The sequence below is a fragment of the Natrix helvetica genome, assembly GCF_964273705.1.
Source record: "Natrix helvetica genome assembly, chromosome: 13".
Lineage (NCBI taxonomy): Eukaryota > Metazoa > Chordata > Lepidosauria > Squamata > Natricidae > Natrix > Natrix helvetica.
This window is the reverse complement of record NC_138557.1, coordinates 18,801,324-18,825,182: the sequence shown is the minus strand read 5'-3', so window position 1 is coordinate 18,825,182 and position 23,859 is coordinate 18,801,324. Positions and strand designations below refer to the sequence as shown.

The following is a 23,859-nucleotide window of genomic DNA, read 5'->3' as shown; positions in this document are numbered from 1 at the left end:
TGCGTGGCCGGCACAAAGAACAGAGTGTCACAGCAGCGACAGTCACGGGACTGAAGCTCTTTTTTGGTGTGTTTGAGAAGCGGAGGCCAGTAGTTTTCGGTGCAAGAAGCCTGCAGCCAGCTGCTGCTGTTGGCTCGGTCCCAGCTGGCAAAAAGAGGTGGTGGCTGGGAAGCTTCTCACACTGAAAGGCGGCGGCTGCAAGCATCTCGTGACAAGCGGGGCAAGATGTGGGCTGGTGGGGAGCCCAAAGGCGACGGCTCAGTGGTGATGGCTCAGCCCTAGCTTCCTTTCCCTGGCAGCCAGTCATGGGAGGAAGGTAAGGTCTCGGGACAAAGAAAGAGGCGGTCGTGGGGGAGGAAGCGGGGAGATTGAGTAAGGGCCGAGGCTTCTCAAGGAGGGGAAACAGACACGCAGTGAAGGGAGAGAAGGCACCAGGTGACCCCGGGAACGCCAGGGCCTCGGGGAATGGTGCATTCCTGAGCCCCAGCCCCCAACCCAAGGTGAAGGGCCAGCGGGCAACATGCTTACCTTTGGTGAGCAGAGCGGGCAAGGAGCGGAGGCGACTGGTGAGGCGATTAGCTGGTGAAGGCAACATATATAGGACGGGTGTGAGCGGGGCAAGCATCAAGCATTGAGTGAGTGGGTGGGGCAAGTGGCAAGCAGGTGGGTGGGGCCAGCCATAGGTCGTATTTACCGGTTTGATGAACCAGTTAAAATTACCGCTACTGATTCACCTGAATCGGTCTGAACTGGCTGAATACCATCTCTGGTCTACATTGCCTAGAAATACCTAGAAACAAGCAAAACTATTACTAGAAGCCAACTTGACCTTGTCAAAAACAGATCATGCCAGACAAAATTTACTGCGTTGTTTGACATAGTTAAACTGTATGGACATAATTCATTTAGATTTCAATAAAGCATTTGATAAAGTAGATCATAGCCTACTCCTTGGTAAGATAGAAACATGTGGCTTAGACCACTACATGGATTTGCAACTGGCTGAATATGCAGTTCTCAATGGAACTATATCTAAATTGAGGGAAGCATGCAGTGGGCTACCACAAAGTTCTGTTGGGCCCACTGCTTTTCAACATCTTCATAAATTATCTAGATGAGGAGATAGAAGGGGAATTCATCAAATTTGCAGATGACACTAATTGCTAATCCTTTAGAAGGTATAGAAGGATCTTGGACTTGAACACTGGGTTCTATCCAACAAAATGCAATCCAGTGATGAAAAAAGTAAGGTCTTAACCTTAGGAAAGAAAAACCTAATGCTCAACAGCAATGCTGGTAGAGGGATGTAGGTATCACAGTGAACATTTAGTTATGTGCCAGCAGTATGCTGCAGCTGCCAAAACAACCAATGCAGTCCTAGACTGCATTAACAGCAGGTTAGTATCAAGATCACATCAAGTGTTAGTGCTGCATTGGTAAGATCACACTTGGTATATTGTGTCCAATTCTGGTTACTGTGATACAAAAAAGATGTTGCGACTCTAGAAAGAGTGCAGAGAAAGGGAACAAAAATGATTATGAGATTGGAGGCTAAACAAATGATGAATCGTGTGAGCTAGGTATGTCTAGTTTAATAAAGAGAAGGACTAGGAGTGCCCTGGAGGGGACTGATATTATGGAGCTGCCAAAGAGAAGGGTTTTTTTTTTTTTACATTCTTTAAAGCACTTGAGGGCAGGATAAAAATTAATACATGGAAGATTCTCAATTATCCAGATCATGGTTGTCCCAAAGGTGCTTTTTCCAAAAGGCAACTAGACTTTCTTTTTTCCCCTTTGAAATTCTGAAAAAACTGAGAAGTGAAATGTTTTCAAAGAAAAAAAAACAAGAAAGTCCAGTTGCCTTTTGGGAAATGAACATTTGGGATAATGGATTAAAGATTACCAGAGAGAAATCCAACCTAGAATTAAGGGAAAATTTCCTGACACTGAGAACAGTCAGTGGAATGGCTTCCCTCTAGAGATTACAGGTGGCTCCATCACTGGAGATGTCAAGAGATTAGACAGCCATTTGCCCAGAAGGGTATAGATCTCAGGCTCGAGAAGGGGGTTGGACTAAAAGACACCCTGGTCTCTTCCAACTTTGTTATTCTAAGTACATTACATATATGAGATTGTGTTGCTTTGAAAACAACAGTCTATAAAGTAGGGGTCTGATTGTGTTGTGACACCTTCCTATCAGTGACATGCGGTGAGGTTTATGGGTGGTGAGGCTGGTGATGTCATCAGGAAGGCGGGGAATGGGACCACGTGTGCTGGAGGCTGAGGCTGCCTCAGCCTCCAGTACACGTGATCCCATTCCCCGCCTTCCTGAGCGTGCTCCGCCGGCTCGTGCTCCGCAGTTCTTGAAAGCGACTGGGGAACGCTGAGAACCTTCCTGGCTCTGCTGGACTTTGCGCGCTCCTCGCGACTGCAATAGATGTCCAGAAGTGGCAGGGGCTGTTGGGCTGGAAGCCCAAATCCCATTAGCCACAAAAGATGCTTCTGGACGTATATTGCAGTCGCGAGGAGCGTGCAAAGTCCAGCAGAGGCAGGAAGGTTCTCGTCGTTCCCCAGTCGCTTTCGTGGCTTTGTCATCTGGGAGCGCCGACAACATTTCTGCCTCCGCAGCTTGCGGGCGCGGACGGACAGAGTTAGCCAGAGTGGCGCTGAGGTAGTCTGGCGGGCGAGCGACCGAGGATCAGGCTGCCTGATCCTCCATCGCTCGCTCGCTCACTCTTTTGTCCGCCCGGACCGCCTCGGCGTCGCTCTGGCTACATCCGTCCGGCCGCACCCGGGAGCTGCGGAGGCAGAAATGTTGTCGGCGCTCCCGGATGACGAAGCCACGAAAGCGACTGGGGAACGACGAGAATCTTCCCCCAGTCGCTTTCATGGCTTCGTCATCCGGGAGCACCGACAACATTTCTGCCTCTGCAGCTCCCGGGCACGGCCGGACAGATGTATATAATTAATATAATATAATATAATATAATATAATATAATATAATATAATATAATATAATATAATATAATATAATATAATATAATATAATATAATATAATATAATATAATATAATATAATATTATATTATATTATATTATATTATATTATATTATATTATATTATATTATATTATATTATTTCATGAAGAGAGGTGAGGCTCTGACTCCCTTGCCTCCCCTGAACACACGTCCCTGCTTCCTATGCACAGAATTTGGCCACTTGTTAAAAACCTGATCAGACCTAGGCCATAGTGGTAGAGCTAGTAAAACTTGCTCCTGCTCTTTTTTGAACACTGCAAATTTGCTCCAGTAACACAGACAGATAAACCTGTAGCTAATTTTAATAGCTAAATTATCCAGGCATCTGTGAAAAACCATCTAGCAATTAAAGGAATTGTACGTGTGTTTCACATAAATTATTTATATATATATGAGTGTGTGTGTTACCCCCCCCCCCAAATCCCGCTGTGCTGCTTTATTGTGGTAGGGGGGTAGTGTTGGGAAACTACCAAGGAGGAGGGATCAAGAGGGTAGTAAACCTTGAGTTGTGCAGCTGCAAGAGAACTAGGAATGACAGACAGACACACACACACACCAGTCTAAGTTCCATAGAAGAGGTGAGAGGAAGCAGTTTGGGGAGATTCTTGAATTATATGTGGAATACAATGAAGTGGCCAACTCGAACCTTTCATGTGTGGATCCGGTTGCTTGGGCCTAGCAGGTGGGATGTTCCTGGGTTGGATGAACAAAAAATGCCAGGAATGAATCTCAAGGATACATATTCGCAGCAGGCATGAAGACAGGCATCACAGCTGCGCAGCTAAAGCAAGTAGGCCTCTGCATCAGGCAGCAGCACCTGATGAAAAGTTTGGTGCTGTTGTGACAGACCTGTGGCAGGTTGGATGGCATACTACTGAGGAAGTGCTGAGAGTTTTTCAGAGTTTATGATATTCAAGTCTTATTGCAATACAGGAAAATAAAATCTTAAACTGAAAAGATTGAAGCCCAAACCCCATTAGCCACAAAAGACGCTTCTGGACGTATATTGCAGTCGCGAGGAGCGTGCAAAGTCCAGCAGAGGCAGGAAGGTTCTCGTCGTTCCCCAGTCGCTTTCGTGGCTTTGTCATCCGGGAGCGCCGACAACATTTCTGCCTCCGCAGCTTGCGGGCGCGGACGGACAGAGGTAGCCAGAGTGGCGCCGAGGTAATCCGGCGGGCGAGCGACCGAGGATCAGGCTGCCTGATCCTCCATCGCTCGCTCGCTCGCTCCTGTATTATTGCAATACAGGAAAATAAAATCTTAAACTGAAAAGATTGAACTACATGAAAGCTCGGAAGACAAAACTGTCAGCGTTCCAAATATCATGCAGAATTAAATCAGAGTCCAAGGCAGAGCTATCCTTAAAGTTCCAATTTAATAAGACAGACGTGTTGGCAACGGCTGTGGAATTCCAAATCTGAAACTTCCTGGGATTCCACCCAGTTGAAAGGTCATGATCTTATCCCCACACCCATAAATCCATCACATGGTCCAATCTTCTTTGGCCAGGCTGGCATCTTCACCCAGCTGGTTCCGGTCAGGTGCAGAGATGCGGAGACAAAAGATGACCTTGGCTTCTAGAAAGGAATGACAACAACACATTCCACCATTCTATTTCCCCCTCCCAATTACTACACTAATGAAACAGCATAGTGAAATAATAAAAAGTGTGGCAGGCGAAAGATCCTAAAAGGAACATAACTACAGGCCTTACAAAAACCTCTGGTCCCGGTGACTGACCCAGATTGGATCCTGCAGCATTATCTTGAGACACATATATTTGCTTTCATTGATGATGATTATTAATGTAGGTTGAATAATAATGGGATGATGGTACAGTCTCATCTTTGCTAGTAAAATGGGTTCAATTAAATCATCAAGGATAATACCCTTTACTTAAGTAGTTGTGCATTGTCAGCCTAAGAGGGCAGTAGGCTATCATTTCATTGGCTAATTTTTTTCAGAGTTGCTTTGTTGTAATAGAATCAAAAGCTGCCTCATGCCTATAAAGGCTATACAGAGGGTACCTATGATCTGAGTCTCATAAGTGCTTTTTCAAGAGGCAACTGGACTTTCTTGTTTTTCTTTGAAGATGTTTTGCTTCTCATCCAAGATGCTGCTTCAGCTCTGACTGGATGGTGGGGAACGGAAGGATTTATGATGCTTGCAGATAGCTAGTCATTTGCATTCTTTTTAGAGAGTTATTGAGGCTATTTAAAGGTTTATCTATGTCCTCAGGGTCACCTGAGTAGTGCAAATAGATGTGGAGCCTTCTTAGAACTGCTGGAAGGACTGTGTTGTAGGCTGGAGATAGATGATGTTATATCTCTCCTCTTTTTCAAACCCACAGTCCTCTCTGTACAAAATGGGATTTTGTTGTCTTCAAAAGAGTGGCCATTATCTTTTAAAGGCAGATAGACTGCTGACTCTTGTCTTGATGGGTTTTCTCCTATGTTGTGCCCATGAGTTTATGAAGTGGTTGTTTTGTTTCACCAATGTACAGATCTGCACATGTCCAATACAAGAGAAATCTAGTATATAATTAAAGGCTCTGATTAATCTATAATTTCACCAATGTACAGATCTGCACATTAATCATTAATTGGCCATCCTTTCAAAAACATTTCCTTACGAGATTCCTCAATTCTTTCAACAATGACAAAACCTCTTCCTTCATTGGAAGAGGTGGAATACATTCAGAAAAATATCTGCCTTGAAAATAGCCACTATTGAACTTTTTGGTATAGTCAAACATCAGCACAGGAAATAAATCAGCACATAAAACTGTTTGATGGCAATATTTATAATAAAACGTTTTATTAAAAAATGCCAGATTTCACCACAGGTCATGGCTTTTGAGTGTTGGACACATTCTATGAGTTAGGCCATTTGTGGCACTTTGGTTCAAAAATTGTTGTCTTATGATGTACAGTGTTGCCCAGTTAAAGGTTACAGGAATGATAGTTTTAGTAGTATATACATAGATGTTATTTATGCCTGTAAAAAGGGGAGCAAGCACAGAAAGCCATGTGTAATCTCCAATTTAAAATAAGGAAACAAGAAAGTCTTCCAAAAGACAATTGAACTCAGAAAGAAGTTGCAGCTACTGTAGTATGGAAAATAAGATTCCAGATGCTACAAGGGTTTTAGAAGGCCAAGGCACAGAAGCCCATTGCTGATACATGCTGAATATTTGAGAAAACCAAAGAAAACAGATTTATGGGGGGAATATGGCAAACTGAAGACAGCTCTGTGAAATTGACAACCATGACAAAAACCAAGGAATTGGTGAGCAGGCTGATTCCTTGGATCCTGTCCAAATAAGAAGACGACTGAAAGAGAAAGGAGCTGACGTTGCGACGATACGGATGTTCCAATACTTTTATCGCTGGGTGGACCATCTGGACCTAAACCGTCCCGAAGAGATGGTGACAGGGAAGAGTATGTCTTGCTGATCTCAGGGACATCGCAAAATCCCTGATTGATCCAAGAGAATCTCTTTTAGCCGGCGATAGAAGCGCAGCCCCAAGCTGCTGAAGTCGGGACAGCTCCGCAACCGGAGGAAAGTGGAAACAGAAAGTGTGTCCATCTGGTGAGGAAATTTTATTTTTACAAAAGAGACTGCCCAAAAAAGATTAAAACCAAATCAAACTTGTAAAGAAAAGAAAAGAAAATAAGGGGCAAATTTAAGCTATTTTGGACAATGTGTTATCCTTTTTTTAAAATTGTCTTCTATGGATGGAAGTTTTGCAAACACTTCTTACTTTTTAAAGTGAAAGTATTGGCTTTTCTTCTTCTACTTTTTTTTAACCTATGGATTAAATCTTTTTTTTTCACAAAACTGGCTTGGATGGGGCTTTTTTTCTTTTTCTTTTGTTCTATTTAAGAGCCTTGTTTCTTTTAAGCTTGGAATATAAAGAGGATATAAAAGGGAGCAGTAACATCAGAGGGAAAAGAAGTTACACTGCCACTTGGAGGTTGGAGGCTGAGTTCTGGAAATATTTTTCTCTCTCTTTGTTTTGATCATTTTGACCTTGCACTTCAAAGGTTTTAGCTTGCAAAGAGATAAGATGGGTTGTTTATGCAGGTGCCCTTTGGATGTCTCTTTGGCAGCAAGAGAGAAGTGAAAAACAAAGCTTTGTTTTCCAACTAGAGTGGCAGTGTTTATAAATTGGACAATGATACAATACCAAGAAGAAACCATAACATTACAACAGATTATGTTTGAAATTCAAAAATTATTAGAAAAATCAGAAAGAACTGAGAAAAAATTGGAAAATGTAGATGATAATATAGCAAAATTTGATGAAATTGAAGATAGCCAGCTAATGGAAAAAGTGGAGGTTAGAGTCTCAAAAACCCAAGGGAAAAATGAACAAAGAGGCAAGATAACTGTAGATATTGACAGTGATCTGTGCATGGTTGGAAATGAAAAGAATGGAACATGGGTAGGGAAGAAAGATGGAAAGGAGCTCTACCCCAGATTTCCATGGTGGCCGCATGGAATAGTGCAGCAGCCGGGGCCCTAGACCGGGTTGCGCCTTTGCGGCCTCTCCTACGGCAAAGAACCACCCTGGCCCCTTGGTTTACCGAGGAGCTGAGGGTGATGAAACGCCATAAGAGACGCCTAGAGAGCAGATGGAGATCTTCGCGTTCCGAATCTGACCGAACACAGGTAAGAGCCTACTTAAGGACATACCTTGTGGCATTGAGGGTGGCCAAACGCCGATATTGTGCCACTCTCATTGCATCCGCAGATAACCGCCCTGCCGCCCTGTTTCGGGTGACCCACTCTCTTCTATCACAGAGGCCGCAGGAAGCCCCTCTGCAGGGCAGGGCAGAGGAATTTGGGGAATATCTGCAGGATAAAATTGCTCAGATCCGGAGGGACTGGATCTCCCTCAGTGTTCCAGGGGAGACGTCCGAGGCCAGTCTTGAGAGACCATTCTGGGAGGAGTTTGACTCTGTTGCCCCCGATGATTTGGACAGGTTGCGTGGGCGACTGCGAGCCACCACATGTTTATTGGACTCATGTCCCTCCTGGCTTGTACTGGCATCCTGGGAGGTCACACGAGGCTGGCTCTTGGGAATGGTGAACGCTTCGTTGAGTGAGGGGTTCCTACCAGCCGCCTTGAAAGAGGCGGTTGTGAGGCCCTTACTCAAGAAGCCTTCGCTGGACCCAACTGAGCTAGCTAATTATCGTCCGGTCTCCAACCTTCCCTTTTTAGCGAAGGTTGTAGAGAGTGTGGTGGCTACGCAGTTCCCACGCCACCTGGAGGAAAATGACTATCTAGACCCGCGCCAGTCCGGTTTCCAACCCGGGCACAGCACAGAGACGGCCTTGGTCGCGTTGGTTGATGATCTCTGGAGAGCCAAGGATAGGGGTTGTTCCTCTATCCTGGTTCTGTTAGATCTCTCAGCGGCTTTCGATACCATCGATCATGGTATCCTATTGCGCCGGCTGGAGGGGTTGGCAGTAAGGGGCACCGTTTTACGGTGGTTCTGCTCCTACCTCTCTGACCGGACGCAATGTGTGTTGGCAGGGGAGCAGCGGTCGACCCTGAGGCCACTCACTTGTGGGGTGCCACAGGGGTCGGTCCTCTCGCCTCTCCTGTTCAACACATATATGAAACCGCTGGGTGAGATCATCCGTGGTTTTGGGGTGGGATACCATCTGTACGCTGATGATACTCAGCTGTACATTTCCACCCCGAACCACCCCAACGAGGCCGTTGACGTGATGTCCCGGTGTCTGGAAGCCGTACGGGTCTGGATGGGAGACAACAGACTTAAACTCAACCCCTCCAAGACGGAGTGGCTGTGGCTACTGGCCCCTCGGTTCAACCAGCTGACCCCATCGCTGGCCATTGGGGGCAACCAACTGGCCCCCGTGGAACGGGCATGCAACTTGGGCGTCCTCCTAGATGCCTGGCTGTCTATGGATGACCATGTGGCAGCCGTGGCAAGGGGGGCGTTCCACCAGGTTCACTTGGTGCGCCAATTGCGCCCCCTATTGGACCGGGATGCCCTTCGCACAGTCACTCATGCGCTGGTGATGTCTCGTCTGGACTACTGCAATGCTCTTTACATGGGGCTTCCCTTGAGATGCACCCGAGGACTGCAGTTGGTCCAGAACGCGGCCGCGCGGGCAGTGATGGGGAGTACGAGGTACTCCCATGTGACACCACTCCTGCGCGAGCTGCACTGGCTCCCTGTAGTCTTTCGGGTGCGTTTCAAGGTTTTGATTACTATCTTTAAAGCGCTCAATGGCACAGGACCTAGCTATTTGCGGGATCGTATCCTGCCCCATACATCCCTGCGACCAATTCGCTCTCACAGGGAGGGACTTCTCTGGGTGCCGTCCACCAAGCAATGCCAGAGGGCGGCACCGAGGGGCAGGACCTTCTCTGTGATGTGCCCAGCCCTCTGGAATGACCTCCCCCCCGACATCAGAACAACAACCGATCTCCGCTCCTTCCGCATGAAACTCAAGACCCACCTGTTCCGACTAGCTGGCCTGGCTTGAATTATAGCTAGTCTAATCCCTCTGGATACAATTTTAAATTAGGTTTGACTCTGGGTGTTTTAATTGTTTTTAATTGCCTTTTGCTGTTTTTAATTAATTGATTATTTATTTATTGTGTGTGTATAATGCTTTTTGTATATCTCCTCCTTGTCATTTATTTGTTATGTAGTGGATTGTACGCCGCCCCGAGTCCCTTGGTGGAGAGGGTGCGGCATATAAAAATGATTAATAAATAAATAAATAAGGTATAGAAGGAGAAAAAAGAGAAGAATTGATGGATTTAAGGAGAGGAACTTTGACAAAAGCACTACTGATAACCAAAGATAAGCTGATTAAAGAAGCTGATGGAGGTTTCGAGAATTAATAAGACATGCAACAAGCAAGGTGTGAAGAGAAGTCCACACAAAGTTGATTAAGGAAATAACCAGAAGATTAATCCCACATAAGGCAAAAGAAATAAGACTGTACTACTATTGGAAAGACACAGATTGAGACATGAAAACTATTAACAAAATACTAACAAAATAGTTAAAATTAGAGCATTATGTTAAAAATGAAGTGATAATGGATGTAGCTAGATAGATAATTGATAATGATATAATGTATACATATGTATTGGTTTGACAAGAGAAAATTTGGTATAAATTTTTAAAAGGGGATCATGAAAGGAAGTTTAGAAATTTTGTTATGTATGAAAGCCTATAATATTGAAATTGGATTGATCATGGATATAGTTAGATAAATAATTGATAATGATATAATGTATACGTATATTTTGGTTCGACAAGATTTGAAACTTAGTTATGTATGAAAGCCTATAACCGTGATGGCGAACCTATGGCACGCGTGCCACAAGTGGCACGCGGAGCCATTTGTCAGGGCACGCGAGGTGCTGCCCTGTCAGCTGGCCAGCGCGCATGCGCGTGCTGGCCAGCTGAGTTCACCTTTTTAAAAGCTATTTTTCGCCTTCCCCAGACTCCAGAGGCTTTATAGAAGCCTGGGGAGGGCGAAAAGAGCCTCCCCCGCCCCCCCGGAGGCTTCAGGGACCGTCCCGAGGCTTCCCTGAAACTTAAAAACACTTAAAACCACCCTCCGAGCAACCCGGAAGTGACTTCCGGGTTGCTCGGATGGTCGTTTTAAGCGCTCTGAAGGCTTTAGGGAAGCCTCGGGACGGTCCCTGAACAGGCACGAGACGTGCGTCTCCATCGCCCGGGCCCGGATCGCCTCCGCCGCGCGGCACCTCAGGCTCGGCGTCCTTGCGCCCGGCCTTCACATCACTGCCGCCGCCACCGCCGGCGGCAATAGTAACTCGGCGGCGGGCCGCCCCGGCTGGGAGACAAAGGAGGGGAAAGGCGGCAGGCAGCCGAGTTGCAACTATTGTCGCCGCTGCTGCCGCCGTTCACAGGACCCGCCTCTCACCCTCTTCCTCCAGTCAGCAGGCTCTGACTCGTTCGCTGCCCCGGCGCTGCGTTCGAGCCGGAGCGGGAAAGGAGGAGAAGGAGAAGGAGGACAACAAAGCCCCCTTCGCTTTCCCCGCCCCCCCCCCTTTCGCCTTAATCCTTGCGATGGTGCGGCTAGAGGAGGAGGAGGAGGAGGAGGCGAGGGCGGCGCGGCTGAGGCCTGACGGACTTCCCTTCGGCCGAGCCCGTCCTAGCGGCGGTGGCGGCGGCGGTGGCGATGTGAAGGCCGGGCGCAAGGACGCCGAGCCTGAGGCGCCACGCGGCGGAGGCGATCCAGGCCCGGGCGATGGAGACGCACGTCTCGTGCTTGTTCAGGGACCGTCCCGAGACTTCCCTGAAGCCTTCAGAGCGCTTAAAACGACCATCCGAGCAACCCGGAAGTCACTTCCGGGTTGCTCGGAGGGTGGTTTTAAGTGTTCCAAAGGCTTCAGGGAAGCCTCCGGACGTTCCCTGAAGCCTCCGGGGGGTCGGGGGAGGCTCTTTTCGCCCTCCCCAGGCTTCTATAAAGCCTCTGGAGCCTGGGGAAGGCGAAAAAATCATGCAAAAATGGGTGCATTGTGCGTGCATGCGCACTGGGGGCACGTTGCATTATGGGTGCGGCACGCCCGCACACGCCCCCCCCCGCGCTCCCCCCACTTGTGGCATGCGAGCCAAAAAAGGTTCGCCATCGCTGGCCTATAATATTGAAATTGGATATAAATTATAAACAGTGATTAAGAAAGGAGGTTTAGAAACTTTGTTATCAAACATAATTAAATTTTATTTAGAATGTTTCACGAAGATAGAATGTTGTTGGAAGATATTGAAAATAGATAATGGAATGCCATTATGTGGTTTTGCTTTGAATTTTGGAATATTTGTTATAAAGGGATGTCAAAACAACTAAAGTCATATGAAGGATGAGGTATGATGATAGCAATATATATAAATATATTTGATGTAAATATATATTTGATATGGATTATAGGTGATGACTGTGGAAGGGATGCATGGAAGTTCTTTGTAACCAATTGACACACTTTTTATAATTTGTAATGGAATATGTTTTATGGTGCTTGTTGTGTCTTGTTTGTTTGTGTCTATTCAAAAAATTAATAAAAAAATTAATAAAAAAGAAGACAACTGAAGCACTCTCATGCTTGGGATGGCTGCTTTCCACAAAGATACCTATTGGAAGAAAAGGAGGAGGAGGAGCTTCCGGAGGGAATGGAGACGGCCTTGGTCGCATTGGTCGATGATCTCTGGAGGGCCAGAGATAGGGGTTGTTCCTCTATCCTGGTCCTATTAGATCTCTCGGCGGCGTTCGATACCATCGACCATGGTATCCTGTTGCGCCGGCTAGAGGGGCTGGGAGTCAGAGGCACCGTTTTACGGTGGTTTGGCTCCTACCTCTCTGGTCGGACGCAACGTGTGTTGACAGGGGAGCAGAGTTCGACCCGGAGGCCACTCACATGTGGAGTGCCACAGGGATCGGTGCTCTCGCCTCTCCTGTTCAACACATATATGAAACCGCTGGGCGAGATCATCCGTGGTTTTGGGGTGGGATATCATCTGTATGCTGATGATACTCAGCTATACATTTCCACTCCGAACCACCCCAATGAGGCCGTCGAAATGATGTCCCGGTGTCTGGAGGCCGTACGGGTCTGGATGGATGGCAACCGACTAAAACTCAACCCTTCCAAGACGGAGTGGCTGTGGCTTCCGGCCTCCCGGTTCAACCAGGTGCTTCCATCTCTGGCCATCGGGGGCGTTCAACTAGCCCCCATGGAACAGGTGCGCAATTTGGGCGTCCTCCTGGATACCCGGCTGTCCATGGATAACCATGTAACAGCCGTGGCAAGGGGGGGCGTTCCATCAGGTCCGCCTGATGCGCCAATTGCGCCCCTTATTGGACCGGGATGCCCTACGCACAGTCACTCATGCGCTAGTGACGTCTCGCCTGGATTACTGCAATGCTCTCTACATGGGGCTTCCCTTGAGATGCACTCGGAGACTACAGTTGGTCCAGAACGCGGCCGCGCGGGTGATTATGGGGAGGACTAGATACTCCCCTGTAACACCTCTCCTGCGCGAGCTGCACTGGCTGCCTGTGGTCTACCGAGTGCGTTTCAAGGTTTTGATTATGATCTTTAAAGCGCTCCATGGCACAGGGCCTAGTTATATGCGGGATCGCATCCTGCCCCACACATCCCTACGACCAATTCGCTCACACAGAGAGGGACTTCTCCGGGTGCCGTCCGCCAAACAGTGCCGGGGGGCGACACCCAGGAGCAGAGCCTTCTCTGTGATGGGCCCAGCCCTATGGAATGACCTCCCCCGTGACATCAGGATTACTTCCGATCTCCGCTCCTTCCGTGTACAGCTGAAGACCCACCTCTTTCAATTATCCGGCCTGGCTCAATCGCAATCGTAATTTTCCCATTCCTCCAAACTGTTTTTTAAATTGTTCTTAAATATTAATTTTATTGGGTTTTTACAATTGGGGTATTTTAAAGCAGATTTTTAACTGTCTATAGATGTAATTTGTTTCCTCCTCCGTGTATGTATGTGTGTTGTGTATGTATGTACGTTGGGTGTTGTTATATATTTTTTATGTTATATGCTCCATTGTACGCCGCCCCGAGTCCTACTTGGAAAGGGAGCGGCTAATAAATCAAAAAAAAAAAAAAAAAAAAAAAGGCTTCCCATTTCCAACCCACTTAGCTGATCCAGAGGAATATCATGATCAATGATATTGAAAACCTGTGAGAGATCAAGGATAGTCAAAATGGATATATTATCCCATCCTGAGGTCATTTACAAGTGTGATCAATGATTGCCATTGATCACCCAGGTATATCCTGGCCTGAATCCCAAATGCTGTAGATTCTAATCCTCTTGGACATCTTGGAATCTCTTTAATTCTATTGGGGATGTATGAGAGAAAATGTGGGAAATTAATGTTAAATTTACACTGTGACATAATTTAAGAGACAACTTTTATGAAATGATGAATCACCAGTTGAACCATCAAAAATGTGTGCTGAAAGTGTGAAGAAGGACTTATTAAATGGATTTGTAAGAAGCTTGAATGAGACATCAACTCACTGATGCACCTTACATGGATAGATCCATAGAGAGTCTATCAGGATGTTCTTCGGACTAGAGACATGTGGGTAGATGGTAATCAAGAGGAAAACATCAGTTACAAGTACCTTGATAACTCACAGTCACATGGGAACCATGAGGAGGAGGAAAGGAAAACAACACCATCCCACTACCACACCAAAGGATCAGACAAATCTGAAAATCCACCTTAATGGGAAGAACAAGGTCCTGTGCCCTGCCCACCATCAGAGAGCTGCTGGTATAGTGAGCTGGCCAAAGCAGGTATAGAATTTCCCGATGCAAAAATCTGGAAGCTCCTCACAATGTATAGAGGTTTCCACCATAAGTCTGACACCCAGAGACTATACACTAGCTAGAAAGAGGACAGTCGAGATCTAGTGAATGTCAAGGTTGCTGTCCTGGATGAAACCCAGAGCATCCAGGAGTGTTATCAGTAAGATGGCATCTGAAGATGAGTTGCTGAGAGAATGCCTGAGGCAGCAGCAGACAAAGGAGGAAGATCAAGCAGAGGAAGTGACAAAACAAGACAAGACCTTGTATGGGATGTACCATCAATAGCTGAAGTGACAAACTTTGGAGAATCCTACTGGTGCTGGAAAGGGCTTGACAAAAAGACGGCATTGAGGCACTGATCTTAGCAGCACAAATACATGAATTAAGCACCAGAGCCATAGAAGCAGGGGTTCTACCCCCAATAGACAGGGTCCAAATGCAGACTATGCAGAAAGGCTTCAGAGACTGTCCAATACATAGTTGCAGAATGTACGTTGCAGGCAGGAACAGAATACACTGAGTGGCACAATCAAGTAGCTGGCCCCGGTAGTGCAATGGGTAGAGCACTGCAGGCTACTTCTGCTGATTGTTGGCTGCCAGCAGTTTCAGTCTCGCTGGCTCAAGGTTGACTCAGCCTTCCATCCTTCCAAGGTTGGTAAAATTAGGATCCAGATTGGGGGCAATATGCTGACACTGTAAACCACTTAAAGAGGGCAGTAAAGCACTGTGAAACGGTATATTTGTCTATACTGTCTATATCCGTGATGGCAAACCAATGGCACACTTGCCAGAAGTGACATGCAGAACCATCTCTCTGGGCACGCCAGCCGTCACCTGTTGGCACTTCCAGCTGGTCTTTGCGCACATGGAAGTGCCGGAAACTAGAAGAGCAGCTCCCTGGCATGCACGTGTGTGCCGGGAAACTGAGCTCCGGTTTCCGGCATGCGTATGCACGCTGGCCAGCTGGTCTTCATGCATGCATGCACACCAGAAACCAGAGACCAGGTGACTGGCACACATGTGTGCGCCGAAAATCAGAAGCTCAGCTTCCAGGAATGCACATGCCCACCAGGAACTGCTCTTCTGGTTTCTGGTGTGCATGGGCACACTCATCTTTCAGCACTTAGTGCCAAAAAGGTTCGCCAACACTGATCTATAATTGTGTATAGGAACATCTTTACAAAATATGGCTAGAGAATAAGAAAGCCAAGATCATGTGAAGCTTCCAGATCCAGGAAGTCTGAATGTTGGAAATTGACCTTAAACAGAGGAAAGGAAGAGAAGAAAGAAAGAGAGAAAAGAGAGGAATAGAAGAAACGAAAAAAGAGTACATTAACCACCTGCATTAGACTTTGAAACTCGAAAGACTGTTACTATGCCCTAATAGGGAGGTGACCAACTACAGTTTCTCTTTCTCTCCCTCGCTTAATAAACCTCTTATGGAAGATGAATATAGTGTAAATAACATCTGTATTATAGAGAATTTCAAATAAGAAGCAGGTGATATGAATATTTATGCGAACGTGATGTGATATGCTAATGATACTGCACTGCCAATTATTATTAAAGAAAGAAATTGTGGGAAACTAGTAGGATTGAAAATTAACTATAAAATACTTTTTATAAATATTATTTCTAGCCCCAGAAGGAAATTAAGAAAAATAGGACATTGTGTGTCAAAAGTGAGTAGGAATCAATATTCTAAAATATGGACAATCAAATGGGCAGCACATGCATTTAATACATGCAGTTCAGAGTCCTTTAAAGCAGGGGTCCCCAAGCCCTGGTCCCTGGCCTACTGCTGGACAGCCTGTTTGGAAATGGGCTGTGGAAGTGGTGGGTGAGTGCGCGCGAAACCATTAACATTATTGGAAAATTTAGTTAAGATCCCAGGATACATTTACTATCATTATTTAGTGAGACAATTGATAGAACTGAAAACATAACTGTTTTAATACAGTTACTGCAATGTTGGCTATCACACAATACTGGCAAATACAGAGTCTCCATTGTCAGATCTCTGGTGTGAAAATGGTCAAAGATTGTTGTTATGGAAAATTAAGGTATAAAAGATGGGGTACGTTGCGAGATATTAGAAAAATTACCTTTGATTTGATTTGGGAAAGAGATATTCTTTTTGCAAAAGGTAATGGGCCAAATTCTTTTTCTTTATCCCGATATATACAAAAATTGTTGTTGCAGTCTTAATTTGTTCTTAGATCTTTCTAATAATTTTGGTAATTCTTTTGTGATATTTTTCACTCTATTATTAGTTTTATTGTATATTTTACTATCTATTGCCAAGTCATATATTTCTCACACTGTATCTGCAGTTTGATTTGTTTTTTAAGCAAATTAAAGTTAACTTAAAAAGGGAAAGATGTGTAAGCATTTCAAGAAAGCATGAAGCAGCAATCCACTCCAGTTGTTTTGAAGATTCCTTTTATTGATGAACATGGAATAAAATATGGAGACATGAAACTGCACATGCCCACTATGATTAACATAAAGATAGATAAATCAGGTTTAATTTGGGGGACATTGACAAAGATAAGTACATTGTTCTTTAAAAGATCTAGAAATCTCTTTTCATATAATAACTGCTGGACCCTTGAGTCTTTATGCCAATGCAAAATATTTTACTAAATTTCCTAATCTATCAGTTAATATGAAATATGACTTTCATCATCTCAGATAAGGTTGCACTTGATAAGGATGAAGAGAACTATATTTCCAAATATATCTGAAGCTGTGTTGATTGTAAAACAAAAACAAATCCATTCCAGATTAAAGTCATATGCTTACTTTAGAAATAAATATCTCCTTTGCTATTTCTTTAATCCAAAAACAGTAAACTAAATAAAAATTAGGAAAAAAAGTGTTGCCCAGATTACTACTACTGGTAATTAAATTAAAGGTAGGATATTGGTGGAAAGGCAATTCTGTTACCATCCAGGCTGTTATTTAAAATTTAAAATAATCTATAAATTGGAGATGCAAAAAGAGGAAAAGAAAAACAAAGAAGAAATAAATTCAAAGTTGAAAAAAGATAATTTTTGTGTGACAGTCTTTTTTCAGTAGCAAGCCTGATGAAACTGCTATCTGATTGGAAAACAGTGATAGTCTTCCACATATACATATGTGTGTTTGTGGTGTGTGTGTGTGTGTGTGTGTGTGTGTGTAATTTTTTATTCCACCTTTACTATTTTTTATAAATAAGTGAAACTGGCAAACATACTTCATATTCTTTCCTCCTCCTGTTTTTGGGCTGAGAGAATGACTGGCCCAAACTCACCCAGTAAGCTTTCATGCCTAAAGTGGGATTAGAATTTAGTTTCCCAGTTTCTAACCTGTCTACTAGACCAAACTGGCTTTCTTGCAGTGACAGAGAGGTTTGTAAGAGTACATTTAAAAAATGCATCCCAAACCAGGTTTGACAATAGCAGTATGACGGTTAAGACCTGAAAAGGATTTTACTTAAAAGTAAATCAGCCAAGAGCCACATTAACTGAATATGATAGGAGTTCCTGACTAATAGATTGGCATTAACTGGTGACAGACTTTGGAAATCTAGTATCTACTGGGAGAAGAAAATAATATATCCCAGAAGGAGAATAAAATAACATTTATGCATAATGCAATAATTGGGTTATTATTGCAACAGTTAGGGAAGATAGATGCCTGCATTTTCAAAAATTAAAGATTGAACAAACATTATCAGATAACAGAGGAGGAGTTCTTATTCATGGACACTGATTTGAAAAACTTACTCCATTAAGTTCTGGGTAAAAAGCTTGAAGTTCACTTAATTTAGCCATCGAACAAAACTTTCCAAAATTCTTCAACAGTAGATCTTGGATACCAATCGTCCCTCCATCACATGCTGACCCTGCAAAAGAGGCAGTGATTAGATTTCATATAAGGAAAGCTCTAATAAAGTTCATTCACTAAGCCACGAATATTTGGATGTCCGCCAAATGGCAGCAAAGAAATATTTTCTATATCACTTTGATGTCATCTAGAATAGAGGCTGGCAACTTGCTGATTGAGCAAAGTTGTTAGTGGTTTGAAGAACTGCTAGCTACATCCAAACTACATCAAAATCATGTAGGGAATACAGCAAACCTGTGCGCCAAGGTTGCAAAGTGTTGGCTGAGTACACAGAAAAGTTCCATGACCTGGCATGTTGACCCAATGACTGGCCAGAGGACCTCCTCATCAGCTGTTTCAAGGATGGATTGTACGACAATGTCAACTCTCAGTGTTGTCATGGGGACAGAATGGGGGGGGAGTGCATTCCACGCATACTGTTGGCTGGAGTTAGATCTCAGATTACTGTAGCCGGTTGTGAGGGGTGCATCTTATAGGGTAATGGGATTACATTGCCCTATAACAGCGATGGCAACCCTTTTTGCCATCGCGTGCCAAAAGCGGGGGGAGCACAGGGGGGGTCATGCGCTTGTGTGCCACACACATAATGCTATGCGTGTGACACCCCCCCCATACGCATGCGTGCACGACCCCCCCCTCCCATTTTTGCGGATGGACACATTTTTCGCCCTTCCCAGGCTTCAGAGACTTACTAGGAGCCTTGGGAGGGCGAAAACAGCCCCCCCCGCCCCCTCAGATGCCCTATGGAGGCTTCCCTGAAGCCTCCGAGGGGGGAAAATGGCCCTACGGACAACCTGGAAGTTCGGGACTTCCGGGTTGCCCGTAGGGCCGTTCTTTGCCCTCGGGAGGCTTCAAGGAAGAGAGAAAGCACGAGAGAGAAAGAGAGAAGGGAGATGGGGGTGTATGTATGTATGCATTTGGAAACAAATGAAATCAAAAGTAAATGCAAGCAAGAAATTCGGAATTTGGCTCAGATCGCTAGAGCCAATCCTGCTGCCTGGAAAACAAGTTCTTTGGAACAAGAATCATATGGTTCCCAGCACAGCCATTTCGACTTGGCATGGGGTTGCTGTGGCCACTTGTGACTGTCTCATCCTCAGCTCTGACTTACTCCGCATTATCCCAGAAGAACTTCATGCTGGAGGGGAGTGGGGGAGAGATCCACTGCTTGTCATCGTTAATATTTTCCCGCCGTCAGGGAGGTGAGATCAAGTCAAGCTCCTCAATGCAGGGGCAACGTCCTGACGCCCCAGCTTTCTGAAATGCCTCTGCTCCCTTCCATTCACCTGGCAACTTTTCCCTATTTACATCCGCTCCTTGAGTTTTCCGCTCCCAGGAGACACAGGGGCAGGCAGGCGGAGAGGAGGCGATTGCACGGGGCACCTTGTTTTGCATGCCCAGCTGGTCAACTCCCCCGGCGCCGCCAGCTTCTTTAGTGCATGGTGGCTGATGGCCGTGTGTGTCTTGCCAAAGAAACTGCTGCTGCTGCTACCACCTGTATTACTACTATTGCTGAGGCTGCTGGACTGCCCATGAGAGGAGGAAGGAGAACTGTGGGCAGTCCGGTAGCTTCAGTAATAGTAGTAATACAGGTAGCAGCAGCAGCAGTTTCTTTGGCAGCACACACACACACACACACACACACACACACACTAAAGAAGGCTCTGCCCGGCTGCCTCTTTCCTATTTTCCCTTCCCACCAGTGATTCCGCTCAGCAATCGCCCCCTCTCCGCCTGCCCGCCTCTGTGTCTCCTGGGAGCGGAAAACTCAGGGAGCGGGTCTAAATAAGGCGAAAGCTGCCAGGTGTACTTATTTGAATGCAAGGGAGCAGAGGCATTTCAGAAAGCTGGGGCGTCAGGACGTTGCCCCTGTATTGAGGAGCCTAACTTGATCTCACCTCCCTGAAGGCGGGAGAATATTAATGATGACAAGCAGTGGATCTCTCCCCCCCTCCCCTCCAGCATGAAGTTCTTCTGGGATAACGCGGAGTAAATCTGAGCTGAGGATGAGAGTCGAAATGGCTGTGCTGAGAACCGTATGATTCTTGTTCCAAAGAACTTGTTTTCCAGGCAGCAGGATTGGCTCTAGCGATCTGAGCCAAATTCTGTATTCCTAAAGAAGCTTTTGCGTGCACTCTCTTCTGCCACCTACAAATTCCACCTCCTCGCCTCTTCTCCTTCCTCCCGGCCCTGCCAGTCTAGTCTGCAAAGCCCCCCCCCCCGCCATTCCATGTTGCAAAGCTCGACAGCCCCCTAAACGCTGCAGAGCTCCACTTCGTGGCATATTGCAAAGCTCAACCTTTCTCCCCCCCCACCAATGCCACCGCTTGCCACACTCGGCACGGCAATCAGCGGAAAATTCAGCTTTCCTCCTCCAGGTTAGGGAGAGGGGAAACCTTCCACTCAGGTGGTTCGCACCCTGTGGAAAGCTCCTTTACGAGCGAACATGCCAAGCAGCTACATCTGATTGCAGATGTAAACTAAACCTCCAGCTGCTCCACTCACATCTTCAGCCTCGTTTCCAAAACCTCCCCATTGATAAAATATTATCTCCCTCTTCTCCCTACAGAAGCTCAGTCCAATAAAGCTGTTACTAATAACTTGGTTCTATGGAGTGTAACTATCTTCCTGAAGCCTCTGGAGGGAGAAAAAACACCTCCAATGTGCAAACCGGAAGTCAGTTCCCGAACTTCCGGTTTGTGCATTGGGTTATTTTTCGCCCCCTGGAGCTTCAGAGAAGCCTCCGCAGAGCAAAAAGGAAGGCCAAAATCAGCTGGCCAGTGCGCGCATGCGTGCTGGTGCTATAAGGGCAATGCCTCGCGTGCTCTAAGAAATGGCTCCGCGTGCCACCCTGGCATGCGTGCCATAGGTTCGCCATCACAGCCCTATAAGATACACCCCTCCCAACTGGCTATAGTAATATGACACAGACTGAGGGGAGGGAAGGAACAGGGGTAAAGTTCAGAGATAAATCAAACAAAGCAGAGGCTTGACTGAGAACAGATCTTGCCTAATGGTGCTCCTAATAAATGACTGGTTTTGTATTGAAAACTTGACTCGATACTTATGAATCAATTAGGGAATTTTTAGGAAATCTGACAGGCAATTTGTACAACACATGCATCTTGAGGAGAGCTCATTCAATTCTCTATGACTGGTATGTCTTGGTGGAATAGGTAGAAATCAATCTGTACAGAGCTATTATAACCTGACACATCATGGAAAAATTCACCCCCAGAAAAGACAGAGGCATCAAAACCACAAAACCTGCAGCCATGCTTCACTGCCTGGTTCAAATGCAGCCAGGAAGGGCACCAGGCAGTGGAGTGCAAGACCAACCGTCCTGCCAAGAAAACCATTCTGGGTCCTGCAGGGAAGGCCACCAAGGTGCCAAGGGCTAGGTAGATGGCGTTGAGGGGGTAGAGGTCAATTTCAAAATGTCATCAAAATGGGACAAGGGAACTCCAACTCTACTCCCTGATGAAAGACACATTAGCCCATTTAGCTAAGGGGAGGATATTCACTAAACTGGACCAGTGAGAAACTTACTATTGTGTCAGAATTAGGGAGAGGGACGAAGGGAAAACAGCTTTCAACTGTCCGCTAGGTTGTTTCCAGTTCAAGGTCCTCCCTTTTGGCCTCCAGAGCGCCCCTGGTGTTTTAATGCAATTAATCAATGAGCACCTGTACAACGAGGTATTGGTGTATTTAGATAACATTTTAGTTTACACCAAGGCAAAGGTGGACATGTGAAGTTGGTGAGGACAGTACTTAAAAAACTACAAGTAACTAAGTAGTACATCAAATTCTCCAAGTGAGAGTTTCACCAGAGCAAAATAGACTACTTAGGTTATCACAATCTCACACAAAGGAATTGAAAAAAGAAAAGAAAGTCCAAGCAGTGTTGGGAGTGGGCCCCACCCCGAAACAGGAAGCTATTGCAGAGCCACCAGTTCATCCCAACTGGATAAAAGTAAAACAACAAACTATATGGAAATCCGGGCTTGGCTCTCTACGTTGAAGGTGTTGGTACACCCAAACTTTATTAAATTGGGGAAAGTAGTTACATATAAGGATATATTAAGTGAAAGAGGGGAATTAAAATCTAGAAAAGAACTACAAAAGAAGAAGTAGAATTGGAATGGTGGGAATACCTGCAAATTCAATCATGCTATATGAAAGATAGAAAGGAATGGGGTATCAAGAAAGAATTAATGACACTAGATAAAATTTTATTAGGAACGGATGAAAAGGTGATAAGAAAATTTATCAATATTTATTGAAATATAGAATGGCGGAAGAGCAACTGAAGGAAACTATGGTAATGTAGGCCAAGAACTTTGGTTACAACATTGAACTGGCAAGATCTATGGGAGAGAAATAGGAAATTAACACTAGCCATCTCGTATAAAGAAAACTTATACAAAATATTTTATAGGTGGCACCTCCCTCCTACAAGGTTAGCAAAAAAGAATAAGAATTGATCTCTGCAGTGTTGAAAATGTAACTTGGCCATTAGGATCTTTATATTATATGTGGTGCTTATGTACAAAAGCCAAGGAATTTTGGCGTCAGATAAAGACATGGTTGGAAGAGATGCTAGATCAGCGATGGCAAACCTTTTTTGGCTCGCGTGCCATAAGTGGGGGGAGCGCAGGGGGGTCGTGTGCGGGCCTGCCGCACCCATAAGGCAATGCGCGACCCCCAGTGAGCATGCGCGCACTACAGGCGCTCCCCTTCCCATGTTTGCATGCTTTTTTCGCCCTCCCCAGGCTCCAGAGGCTTTATAGGAGCCTGGGGAGGGTGAAAACAGCCTCCCCCGGCCCCCTGGACGCCCTCCTGAGGCATCAGCGAAGCCTCCGGACAGTCCCTGAAGCCTTCGGAGCGCTCAAAACGATCCTCCGAGCAAACCGGAAGTCACTTCCGGTTTGCTCGGAGGGTGGTTTTGAGCGCTCCGATGGCTTCAGGGATTGTCCGGAGGCTTCGCTGACACCTTTGGAGCACTCAAAACGACCCTCCGAGCAAACCGGAAGTGACTTCCAGTTTGCTCGGAGGGTTGTTTTAAGTGCTCCAAAGGCTTCAGGGACTGTCCAGAGGCTTCCCTGACGCCTCCGGAGGGCTTCCGGCGGAGCGGGGGAGGCTGTTTTCGCCCTCCCCAGTCTCCTATAAAGCCTCTGGAGCCTGGGGAGGGCGAAAAATGGCTTTAAAAAAAGGTGAACTCAGCTGGCCAGTGCGCGCATGCGCGCTGGCCAGCTGACAGGCAGCACCTTGCGTGCCCTGACAAATCGCTCCGCGTGCCACCTGTGGCACGCGTGCCATAGGTTCGCCATCACTGTGTTAGATCAAAAGATAGACTTAAAAGCAGAACTATTCCTATTAAGAATTACAAAAGAAAAATATAGTAAATGTTTGATATATCTAATACTGCATGTCGTAACTGCAGCAAGATTGGTTTATGCACAAAATTGGAAAAACGGAGATGCCCCACCAAAGAGGTAATAAAGAAAATTTTGGTGTGTGCAGAAATGGACAGACTAACACTAGAAATCAAAAATAAA

At 45.8% G+C, this 23,859-nt stretch overlaps 1 protein-coding gene across 4 annotated transcripts in view; it reads right to left on the bottom strand.

The window, feature by feature from the left end:
- The window catches only part of LOC309398681 (uncharacterized protein), a 161,273-nt gene that overhangs the window by 6,449 nt on the left and 130,965 nt on the right, over window positions 1–23,859 (bottom strand). For 3 of the 4 annotated variants that reach the window (XM_081965790.1, XM_081965791.1, XM_081965792.1), the window contains one exon: window positions 18,181–18,299. In XM_081965790.1, the coding sequence (XP_081821916.1) occupies window positions 18,181–18,299 (119 nt within the window). Of the gene's footprint in view, window positions 1–18,146; window positions 18,300–23,859 lie in introns of those variants that run through there. The other variant, XM_081965793.1, reaches the window with a different exon arrangement.